A 12653-nucleotide genomic window follows, 5' to 3' on the forward strand; every position below is an offset into this window, starting at 1 on the left:
ATTTTATGTCGTGTTTTTCTATCACAATTTTAAATATATATTGAATTTATTCAAAACGAAATTATTGATGTTAAATTGTCTTTGTGTCGTACTGAATGTAACACATACCAGAAGTTATAGTAGGTAACAGGAAAGCCTGGAAACAAGGTGTTTTGAAAGGCTGCTATAAACGGCCTCGTAAAAAGATCCTGACAACTTGATTTAGGGAACTAAAGTTTTAGCAATGGGAATGGTGATCAATTTGAGAGGTGTTTCAGGAGCTGAATTGGCAGAATTTTGTGCAAAGCTGAATATAGGGCTAGAAAAACTAACAAAAAGATGAAGGTTTTCTTCTTGGTAACAGAATGTTCCAATAATTAAGATAGGAAACAAAAACAGATTCAGAGGAAATCAGCTCAGTTTTTTAGGCAGGCCAAGGCATTTCAGAACTTGAAGGAAACCTGGAGGTTAGCTGTGCAGCCACCTCATGTTATAGATGGGAAATTCACAGCCCCAGGACAGTGATACCTTCGATGGCAATTTAAATCAGAAGCAGGACTTCCGTTTTCTCGGTACAGCAGAGCGTCTGCTGTGTGACACATGGTTCATTCGTTCAGAGATGCACTTAATGATGACGGTGCCGTAATTCCCGGCTGTTGCCGTGTGTTAGTTAACAAGGCCCGCAGGTTTCTTCAGGGGGCTGGATACCAGAGCCTTTTTCTTGCTCTCCAACCTACAAGTGGGCCTCCTCTCCTCCTGTTTGTAGCCTTTTCTTCAGTTTAAGCTGCGTGTAGGACATGGAAATGGAAATGGTTTGTAGATGTTTGTAATTTCCTGCCTGGAGACCAAAGGGAATGTTGGGGCTACAGATGGCGATTTGGAAGTCAAAGACCATTGAAAGCTTGAAACATTCTAAGGAATAATTTGTATATAACTATATAACATTCTAAGGAATTTGGGCTTTGCCCTATCTCAACCTCAACCGTACAAGAATTGCTGGGTCTGGGGAAAGGCTGAAGTCTTTTCCATTTTTTTCAAAGCTCCACAGGTTTCAGATGCACAGCTAAGAATGCTATAAAGCCATGAGAAGCTATAGAAGGATTTGAAGCAAGGAAATGGCATAATCAAATGTGCATTTTAAAACGCAGTTCTAGCTTCAGTGGGTGGGAAAGGAACTGGCAAGTAGTCCAGGCAAGAGAGGACATCTTATAATGCCTGCATAATATTTCTTCAAGTTACTTTTTCATAATTCTCCTATCTTGCAACACTTATGTTCCTGGGTGTGTGTGTAAAAATTCACTATTACCCCCAAAAAGTGCATCTTTTGGGGTTTTTTTTGTTGTTACTCTTTTGGATAGGTTCCCAGGAGCAATTCTGTTGAGGGGAAGGAAATGAGTGGTTTAGGCTCCTGATTATGCAGCACCATAAGGGTCATAATCAATTTACAGTGTCACCGTCCATGTGGTGGGCCAAATATGACCTTTAGAATCATTTTTAAGGTTCAACAAAAGAGAAACTACTGGGATTTTTATTAGAGTAATTTTATTTTGAAACTAGCAATACATTATCAGAACAATGTTTATATCATACGTATGCTATTTGATGTGATTTAACTGCATATTTAATAACTTAAATTTATCTTTAATAGATTGATGAACTCCCAGAAGGAGCGGTAAAGCCTCCAGCAAACAAGTATCCTATCTTCTTTTTTGGTACCCATGAAACGTAAGTGAGCAAAACAAAGTTTCCACAGCTCTGATTTGACTCTGTTAGACTACATTGTTTATAGATGATCTATAGAACATTTTACATGTTCAAATCATTATGATTAATTATATAAAATTACCAACCTTAATAATGTGTTTTTCTTAAGGTAAATTATTTTGCTTTTAAATGTCATTTTTGTTTCTGCTTAAATGTTGAGCATCACCCAGAAGTTTGCTTTAGGATATTTTTAAATCTTAGGGTGGTCCCCTTACTACTCCTGGTAATTTCTTTTGTCATTCTTATATATTTCCCTTCTAGAGAAATTTTTCCCATTCATATTTCACAGCACAATATTATGTTCTGTTAGGCTCTCTCAATTTGTTGGACCCTGAAACAAACATACCAACTTTTAAAGGTTTTCTAACTATATTGGTTAGCATACAGGCTAAACTGTTGAATAAAGGAACCTAAAAAGACAGATATTTCAAATAATACAGAGGTTTAATTCTTTCTTTTGAAACAATCCAGACATAGGCAAATAGAACAAGGTGGGTGGAATGCTGTGCTCTAGAGACCAAGATTCCTCTGTCATGCTATCCTGCCAATCCCTGGTGTGTTTTCTTTGTCTGCTTATTTCTAAATAAAAAAAAGTTTTAATTAAAAAACAAACAAAACTGGCTAAGCAGCACCTGTGCATCTTCCAGGTAGAGGGAAGGGGGAAAGAGAAGATGTAAAGAACACATAATTTCTTGTAAGGAAATGACAAGGAAGTTGCATATATCACTTACACTTGCTTTCATTCCCTGTGAAGGGAAGATGGGAAATACAGTCTGTTGTGGGGGGTGGGGAATTGGGAGGAGTGATCCATTAATAAAAGAAAGAAGATAATGGATACTGTGGGACAATTGGCAATCTTGACACATTAAAAATGCATATAATTACAACAATCACACAAATGGAATAGGGATTGCAGATATGGGGAAAAGCTAGAAATTATCATGAAATCTTACACATCTTCAAATTCAAGGTCATCCCCTAGTTCACTTGAGTGTTATTAGAGCTAGGTATGCGCCTTGTCTTAGCTTGATCTCTCTGCCACTCGGGCACATTCCTCATTCTCGTCATGAAGAAGAGCTCTCCAAGAGACGATCCCTGACGACATAAGTATTTCTTGTCTTCACATGAGAAATAGTTACATTTCTTTCAGGAAGTTAGTTTTATTTTATTTTGTTCTCATCTAACAGACACTGTGACTATGCAACTTATTATGTTTTCTTTAATAGAGAGGTTGCTAGAAAGTAGCACAATCCACGGTTGCTGGCTTGTCTAGCCAGCCATCCATTTTTTCTGCCTTGAAGCATATGTGTAAAACATCTTGAAATATGTGCCTAACTCAGAGGATTTATATATACTTTTAATTTGTTTATTAAAATATGCTCTGACACCATATTTGATATTAATACTAAAAATGTCTTACAATTGAAGGTCATAGTATCAATTCTATTTCCAATGTATCTCTGCAGTGCATTTCTAGGTCCCAAAGACCTTTTTCCATATAAGGAATACAAAGACAAGTTTGGAAAGTCAAACAAACGGAAAGGATTTAATGAAGGATTGTGGGAAATAGAAAATAACCCAGGAGTAAAGTTCACTGGATACCAGGTAATGATTTACTTCATTGTCACTTGCTATGACTCATTGCTTTGATTTTAATTCCTTTTGGGATGTTTCTTATACGTACTTTATACTAAAAGTTAACCTCCATTTGAAGTCAGAATTCTTTTTGGCTCCGATAGCAATTTGCATTAAGTGTAATTCTGTTACCTGAGAGGGTTTAAGTGAAGTGATCACTGGAAAATTGAGGTTGACAGCCCTTTCTTTTGAAAATCTTAAGAGTAAGATAAACTCTTTCAAGTGAAAATATAATGATTCACAATCTACATTCTTTTTCAAAAATGTAGTTAGCTAATATTTTATTATTTCTTAGGCAATTCAGCAACAGAGCTCTTCAGAAACTGAGGGAGAAGGTGGAAATACTGCAGATGCAAGCAGTGAGGAAGAAGGTGAAAGAGTAGAAGAAGATGGAAAAGGCAAAAGGAAGAATGAAAAAGCCGGCTCAAAACGGAAAAAGTCATACACTTCAAAGGTTACTGAGAAACTGTTCCCATTGTTATTAATGTTACATGCTTAGTCATTGAAAGTTTTAGATTATTTTTAATTCATTCATTGGGCACACAGAAATATCCTAGCTCTGTGAAACTTCTGCCTTAGAGACATATAGCCAAGGGGAATTAGACAGGTAATCTTAGATGAGAGAGTACCTGGCTATTGACTGTTTGGGGCTGATTTAGCCCCGAAAATACCACCTTCTCATCTGGATGAAGACTATTCTTTAGTCAATGATGCAAGCTAGGCCTGCCTCCTACAGTAACCCCCAGAGGAATGCTGCAGAATTTGGGAATATGGGAGACTCAGTACTATATAGGACCATCTCAATGTACTATAGATATAAAGATATATATTCATATATACTTTCTGCTTTACAGAATGTGCTTTGGCTCTTTTGTGTTCGGTTCTTGTATTTTCTCATCACCAGTTCTGTCAGACACTGCACTAGGTATACAGTAGTGAGCAAATCCATCCCTACCCTCATGTAACTTACAATTCAATGAATGGGGCGGGGGGGGGGGACAAAGTAAACAAGCAAATAATAAGTAAATATAAATTGTGAAGGAAATGAATGGAAGCAGGGAATGACAAGAGAGGGGCCTGACCCTCTGGAAAGGTGAAGTCCATGCTGAGACCTGAGAGGGGGAGTTGGCGTGTCCTGAAGTGAAAGAAGGCAGGTGTGGTTGGACAGTCGTGATCCAGGGAGAGACAGACAGAGGCTAAATAGTGGAGATTTGCATGCCACAGTAAGGACTTGGCTTTTAGTCCACATGTAACGGTAATTTATTGAAGGTTTTAAACAGAGGAGTGACGTGATCCTAGACTGACAAATTGGAAGTCCAGGCTTTTCATACAGTGATTCAGAAATACAATTGAAAAAATTAGGAGATTGTGGAAACTGTTCACCTTTTAGAAACTGAAAGCAAGTTAAATGGATCATTGGAGACCAAAGATTGGCGTAGGTTTCACTACAGTTGGTCTGTCACACGATTGAATACATGGATAAATTAGTTCCATTTAGATTCTGGTATTTTGTGGCTGGCTAGACTTAGGAAACACCTTAAAAACAAGTGTCCAGAGTTTGTCAAACTATAAACATTTTATGCTACGGTCTATAAAATCCGCCCAACTCACTCATAGGTAAAATTGTATACATACGTGTTACTTCCCATGCACCTAAGGAAAACCATGGTATTTGCTTGGGATGAGGAGGAAGTTTGCAAATAACACCAAAATTATTAGAATTTTCCCCGTCAGACTGCATCTTCCATTGCAGTCATATTTTAAGCTGAATTTCTCTTAGCCTTTTGGACTTCACTTAAACACCCAGTTGAATCGATTTTATTTAATTTATGATTACCTGCTGAGCTTCTGTGTAATGCTTTGTACCACCCCAAATAGCCAAGGTAACTTAGGCATTTAATAGTATGGAAATGTAGCTTTTAAGAGCAGAAGAGCAGAAGTAATGAGGCTCATACATCTGTTTACATCTGTTTCTTAAAAGTTGAATAATTTTCTTTTGTCACTAAAAACCAGTGATTCACAAACTTTTTGACTGCATCCCAGTTAGGTGGAGAGAAAAGTCCCACCACCTCTCTACCTCACCTAATAACATTTTCCTATGAGAAAACAAAATTCAGTCAGTAATCAGAATGAAAAGCCATACGTAGCACAGGCAGATTGAGGGAGGTTATGTATATATCTTTTAGCAGTCCTTATATGGATGATTCTTTTTTGAGCCATAACACATAGTGGAAAATGGTAGGTGAACATATTTTGCATGCAAATTATTTACTGTATACAGTAGGGCTAATCAGAGAGCCTCCCAATAAATTAAACTGAAGATGATGCCAAACCACTAGTAATCTTAATTAAAAAACAAAGATGACAATAGTTGGACACAACCAATTCAAGACCACACTGGTGAAACAGGTGAAGGGTCCTTCCCCCAAATTACAGGAATTGCAATCAATATGCACAGAAGGAGCTTTGCAAGGTTGGCAGCCCGATTTCTCAGTGAAGACTGAGTGTGACTCATCACAATTTTAGTAATGCCCGATCATAACACAAGTCACTCTCAGGGTTACTCCTAAGTCGTCTTTGGAAGCATTGCAAGTTTTAGGGAGTTGGGCATTGTTATCTAGAAGAACTGCAGGCCAGGGACTATTAATATTTGAGAATAGCTGTATAAATTGGTAGTCCAGGCTTTTCATATTAGAACAGTTACTACATTTCAATGATAATACTGCATTTACTAGGAGATCAAAAAGTATTCCACTTCTTGTATTGTCATACTGGATCTTAACTACCTCACTCCACACTTGGATTATGAAACCGGCCTTCCCTTCCTGTAAAAAGGAAAAATGACCTCATTTTAAACTGACGTTTGGGGCTTGGTTGGTAGTTTCAGTTAAGTCAAGTAGCAGCACTGTCATTACGTAGCCTGTCACGTAGCTAGAAGCTGCGTTCTGAATTACTGATTGTCTGAAGAAGCTCCTGTTCGCTAATTCATTGCTGAAGACCCACAGTGATTTGGCTAAATCGGGTTTGCCTTAGCTCTTATTTGCCACGTGCTTCAGGATTTTTAAAATTCCTCCAAGAAGAACTGTTAGTGAAATGCTACATGTTATTTTCTTCCAGGTGTCCATGGGGCCAACTTTGGGTCACTTTAATGCTGTTCTACAAAGCAGCTCTGGCTGTGACCTCTACTGTCTCTTTGTCTTCCTCTAGAGTTCATTTTCATTTCAAATGCAAGATGATAAGGACCAAAGGGCGAGTGCACCAGTATGGCCTTGGGTTCTTACCTAACTATCCATAATTTAAACAGTTTATATCACCTGGTGATATAACAGTTTTGTCAAGATCATTCCATGTGTTCCATTAGCTAAATGGCTTCAACAGGTGTCCCAACATGAATATCGGTGTATTATCTTAGATAGCTCACCTCGCTTCTCAGGACCTCAATTTCTACTGTAAAACGATGGAGAAGGAGCAGATGGGCTTTATGGCGCCCTCCTAAGGCGGCGTCCATGTAGCTCTGTTTCTTCATTGACAGAGCTCTGGGGGTGTGAATCTCTTATTTTCTGCTTTTAACATCACACTGCTGGAAAGAACTAAAATAAAGGCTATCTAGTCCACCTCTACTTGCTTTCCAGTGGGTTAAACTGAGGCCTAGTGAGGGGAAATGACTGGTCCAGGGTCACCAGCTCAGCTTTGGCACACTGCAGGGTGCAGCAGAATATTCTGTGTTTGGTTGGAAAGACAGGGTGGAGGTCAGTTACTTCTGCCTTTCGAGCTTACACTTGTGCTTTGGATTTCCACTTTTGACTGTAATTTTTAACTTATCTAAACATTTAGAAATCCTCCAAACAGTCCCGGAAATCTCCAGGAGATGAAGACGACAAGGATTGCAAAGAAGAGGAAAACAAAAGCAGCTCTGAGGGCGGAGACGCCGGCAATGACACAAGAAACACCACTTCAGACTTGCAGAAAACCAGTGAAGGGGTAAGGAGATGCACAGCCTCTCTCTTCGCTTCTCTTAACGTAGGAGACATTTTGCTTCAAAGTCAGGATTCGTATCTCATCGTTAGTAACCCTGTCGGAGTGAGTGGAGAAGCAGTCTCAGCCTGATCCTAGATCCATCCAGACCCCCTGAGGAAGAGATGAGGTGCTTAGAGTCTGCGAATAAGATGCCAGCTGGGAATTGTACCTGCCTACCAGTTTGCATCTCTGAACAGTTTATTCTTTTTTAAACTAACTTCAGCAACTCGAGAGTCTCTTAAAGTAAGGTGTGAAATACTGAAATTATGAAACGCCACCTCAAAACTTGACAGTTGTATTTCTTTCACTGTAAAGTAAATGGCATGTTCAAAATAGGGTATTTCGTACTGCTGCTTTCCTAGAAGTGGTAGGTAATTTAATGGGGATTTTAAGTGTTTAAATAGTCAAACAATATATGACTATTGGTATTTAAAGCACCCAAGGGGAAAACTTGCCCACTTTGAGTCTCGTTAATTTTTATTAATGTCTAGTAACTTCAAAATCACAGGCAAGAACCCTGTTGTTGAAGTGTTCGTGAAGGCCTGCTTATTATCCAGTGCCATGTAACAAATTACCCCAAAGCTTAGTGGCTTAGAACAGCATTTATTATCTAGCATTTTCTATGGATCGGGAATCCACACAGGTGTAACTTGTTGCGTCTTCTGTCTCTGGGTCTCTCCAAAGCTGCAATTAAGGTGTTAGCAGGGGCTCAAGTCATTTTGAGGCTCAAGTGGGAGCAGGTCCTGTTCCAGGCTCATTCAAGTAGTTGTTGGCAGGACTCCGTTCCTCACAGCTGTTGGACTGAGGGCCTTAGTTCCTCACTAATGTTGGCCTGAGGCCTCGCTGGCTTCCTGGCACACGAGTCTCCCATAGGCAGCTCCACAAGGGCAGCTGGCCTCATCAGAGGACGTGCAGAGGACCAGCAAGAGAGGGCGCTGGCAAGACAGAAGCCTGTCTTTGTAATCTAATGTCGGAAGGGACATCCCATCACTTCTCTCTCATTCTCTTCATGAGAAGCAAGTCACAAAGTCCAGGCCACACTCTGGGAGAGGGGATTACATGGGACATGCTACCAGGAGGCAGGGATCATTGGGAACCATGTCAGATGCCCGTCCCTGAACCAACCACTGATACAAGGGGATTCGAACTGGCTTGGACCAGTCAGGTTCTACCCACCCCTGGAGCTGGAGTCGAATCCCCAAATGACAAGGCTATCAGGTAATTTCGGGGAAGGGCAGAGGATAGAATACGAGGTGTGATCCAAAAATACGGTGAATGTTTAAATTTAAAAAATGTATTACAGTAAAAGACACGTTGCCATTAATATCCCTCGAGATACTCTCCCTGGCTTCGAACACATCCCATCATTCTTGCCACTTTCTGAAGCAGTTCTGGAAGTCCTCTTTCTTGAGTGTCTTTGTGAGTAAATGAAGAAAATCTGGCTTTACATAGATACTAATTGGAAAATGTATACAAGTATTTTAATAGTCTTTCAGATCATTGTGGTTATTTTTTGATATTACACCAATTCTTTAAGTGGTAGCTTCTCAAAGGATAGGTGCAGTGTGGAATCTGAAATTTTTGTATTCTGTTAGGTGAAAATCTGTTGAACTGCCTGGCATGTTGAATAGCTTTTACCCATTTGAAAAATACTGGTTCTCTGAGTTATTTGTGCCTTCCAAATATTTCATTATAAATATACCATTCATTATAAAATATTTTAATCACATATTTAATATCACTACCTATCTTGTCAGAAAAATCTGTACGTATTGGGAAGCTGTCGATTGTGGAGGATTTAAGTTTTCCAGAGTTCTAATTTTCACTTAAAAACTAAAATTTTATCACTGGCAACAAATACTGCCAGTTGTTTTCCTTGAAGTAATAGTCTCATTTCATTTATTTTTGACAAAGTGCCAAATAGCCAACCCTGAATAACCATAGTTTATCTGGCATCACTTTTTCAAGTAAAGGTGGTGTTCTATGAAGAGATCCTATGACTTGTCCTGCCTCCTAACTTCTGCTTACTGTGTCCTGGCTGTCTTTCACCTTCACACACCCTGCAGCCTCTCCATGTGCCTCAGAGAGAAGCTGGTTAGATTAGCCGGCCATTATCTGATCCCGGGGTGCCATGGCCCAGCCTGGCAACCTGCGCACAGGGACGCACTTCCGGCTGCTCACTGGAGGAGACTTCCTTGTCTCGTAACCCTCCGAGCATGCTGTCCAGAACATATACCATTATGAATTAGTGAGATATTTCTTGATGCATAGATACAAATAGAGTGATCATGGTATGAGAAATAAAAAATCAGATTCATAATTTGCTTTTATAAGCATCCATTGGACAGCTCCTTGTTTAAAGACACCCCAAAGAAAAGCATGTCCTTAAAGTTGTGGCCACATTCTCGTGCCATCTTCACTTTGTTTGGGGCAGAAATAATTTTCTGAGGCTGCCGTGGGACCGTCTGTTCCCAAAATATTCTTCAGTATGGATTGAGTAATTGTCACTATGAATTTTCTACCAGTGTGGATATAGAATGCATTGCCTTTCATTTTACTATTAATAGAAAGATGTTGTTAAAGAAGTTTTTTTGATTGACAGTTTTTCATTGTTTTAATGGGTGTCTTCCTCCTTCACAAGGGAGGGAAATCCTTCAAAGTCTGTGAGTATAATCTTCTGTCTAGTGGTTTTATTTGTTAATAAATACTTAGAAGTCACCAGACACTGCATTTTGTTAAGTTCACAGATTTTAAATGTGACTTTTTTGTTTTGTTTTTAAGATTAGCTTTCTCGTTTTGGTAGGAACAGAGAAGGCTAAGCAATGTATTTCTGCTGCTTGAGGGGATGGTAGGTTTAGCAGCTTTTCTCTTTGAAAGTCTTGGAATCATTTATATACGATATTATGTACAGTTCAGTATAGACGTTGGGTCTGTAAGTGAGAACATATCCAGGAGTGAGCACATTATGTGCTTACAAACACATTCATTCACTTAGTGCAGTAAAAAGGTGAAGCGGGCTGTTTTTAGAAAAAATATTTGGGACCTGAGTTCCCTCTTTCATTCATCCCACGAGAGCATTACTCGGGGGTTTAATGTATTTGGGTTAATGATGAAGAAAACAAAAAATAGCATCCCTGTGGGGAAGTGTAACCTGACACAGTTTAAAGTGGGACCCACATTGGAACATCATTCTTTCAGGAAGTGGAAATATTTTATCTTTGTCACATGGATGCAGTCTAAATTCTAAAAGAAAACTAGGCTTCCTTTCCCTTTGTACATCCTAATTTTGTCAACTCTTGTGTTTCTGTGAGCCATATGCCACAGTAATTAAGTTGTAAATATTATACAGAATAATTTGCATACACTCCAAATGCATTTTAAATTTGAAGCAGCTTACCTTTCTTTCTGGCACCACAGATCTCATGCAGATGGATTCCCTGCGTTTCTCCACTCACTGTGTGTGTTCTAACAACAGCTCGCCCTCGGGCTGTGCAGAGCGCACAGGGCTGCACTCGGTGCCCTGCCAGGCAGTGGGCAAAGTGTATTGGGGGATTTTGCCCCCTTGTTTTAATGGAACACTAGAAATGTCCTAGGAGCTCCTTTGGCTTTTTGCCCTGCTGGGTGTAACGCAAAGCCTCAGAGGCTGTTCTTGCTAAGTGTAGTCGATGCTGCAGTGCAGCTGAAAATCTCAGAAGACCCAATTGTACACCTTCCAGGTGTGGGTGGCTTTTATTGTGAATGTTCTCAGTCGTCTAAACCTTGGTTTTCTTTCTTTTTTACAGACTTAACTACTGTACTGAATGCTGCATATTGAGAGAAACCGCAAGAAGGTTGTGTGTTTGGTTGTCTAATATTCTTGGATTTGATATGAACCAACACGGTCCTTGTTGTCATTGACAGATCCCCAGTTTGTATGTACATTATTCACATTCCTCTCTGTTGTGTTTGGGGAAAGAAAGAAAAGCTATTTTAGCCTTTTTTAAGGTTATTGATTTAATTTCATGTTATTTGGTTGCATGAAGTTGCCCTTAACCACTAAGGATTATCAAGGTTTTGCACAAACTTATACATGGCTAGGATCCTATTATCAAGGCAGTTATGTTCATAATTTTCCTGCCTTTCTCCACCATCACCAAACACTCAGTTAAGTATAAATTCGCATTTTTTTTAAATGACCACTCAGCATAATGTGTATTTCCTCTCTGTGACAGAACCCAGGAACCATTCCTAGATATATAACGTTGGCATATTGAAGATGAAATTAAAATTGTCCTTCAGTTTTGAGGCCACGTGTAAAGTTTAATCATACTGTAAAATATCTATTCTGTATTAGAAATAGCTAGTTGACAGCTTATACTTCTCAAAACTCATGTTGTTATGTACACAAACTCAGTTTCTATATGTGAAGTCAGTGAGTCTTTTTGTGTTACTCCAAAATAAAGACAACAATTTATTTTTTTCCCACTGCCAATACAATGTGAGCGAATTACTCAATGTGGGTACTTTACATTTTAAAGCAGGAATCAGCAGTAGCCCTATGGGAAACCAGACAAAAGCACTGACTTTTAAATATAGACTTTTAAAATGGACTCATTTTCTTTCAGAACTAGAATTAGAATAGTTAATATCCATCCACAAACCATTATTATGTGTACATTATTGTTGCTATTGTGATAATAGAGAATTTTATTTATTTTTATGCCAGCTTATATTGTGAGAACACATTTAGTCAGTTTGGGTTTTATCAATCCTGTTATGCTTGTCCTTGGACCATCTTTCGCGTATTCGAGATTTGTAGTTGAAAAGTTTACTGTAAAAAAAAAAAAAATCAAAAACAAAAAAATGTATTGTTTTTACAGAATAAATTTATTGGAATGTGTACTGGGAGTAAGATTTGAGGTTGTAAACAACTAAGTTAGTGTAATTTGGCTTCATATATGTAACGTGAGGTATTAATGTAATCCATATATTAAAGCAAAATTTGTTAACAGCAAGTTGACAATAGAATCAAGTGCAGGTGAGGGTTTTCTTTTTCTTTTTAAATACTCTCTGGGCTTTAGTTTGTTTGCTTGTTCGTTTGTAAACACTGCGGGGAGGGAGAGGAAAAGCTCTGTGATTGCTTATACATCTAAGATATTTACCAGCTCGATGGACCCTAAATTCAGACACTTGACATTATCCATGTATTGATTTGACCCCATTTTCTTTTAGTTTTCTTACTTGAAGAGCTAATAAATAACATGAAGAGAAAACGTGAA

At 38.7% G+C, this 12653-nt stretch overlaps 1 protein-coding gene across 1 annotated transcript in view; it reads left to right on the plus strand.

The window, feature by feature from the left end:
- Nucleotides 1-12653, plus strand: part of HDGFL3 (HDGF like 3) — a 33476-nt gene extending 20823 nt beyond the window's left edge. The window contains exons 2-6 of the mRNA XM_033100179.1: nucleotides 1628-1704; nucleotides 3210-3348; nucleotides 3674-3832; nucleotides 7213-7359; nucleotides 11178-12653. Of these exons, the coding sequence (XP_032956070.1) occupies nucleotides 1628-1704; nucleotides 3210-3348; nucleotides 3674-3832; nucleotides 7213-7359; nucleotides 11178-11183 (528 nt within the window). The 3' untranslated portion in view covers nucleotides 11184-12653. The remainder of the gene's footprint in view (nucleotides 1-1627; nucleotides 1705-3209; nucleotides 3349-3673; nucleotides 3833-7212; nucleotides 7360-11177) is intronic.

Source organism: Rhinolophus ferrumequinum, chromosome 28, assembly GCF_004115265.2.
Source record: "Rhinolophus ferrumequinum isolate MPI-CBG mRhiFer1 chromosome 28, mRhiFer1_v1.p, whole genome shotgun sequence".
Lineage (NCBI taxonomy): Eukaryota > Metazoa > Chordata > Mammalia > Chiroptera > Rhinolophidae > Rhinolophus > Rhinolophus ferrumequinum.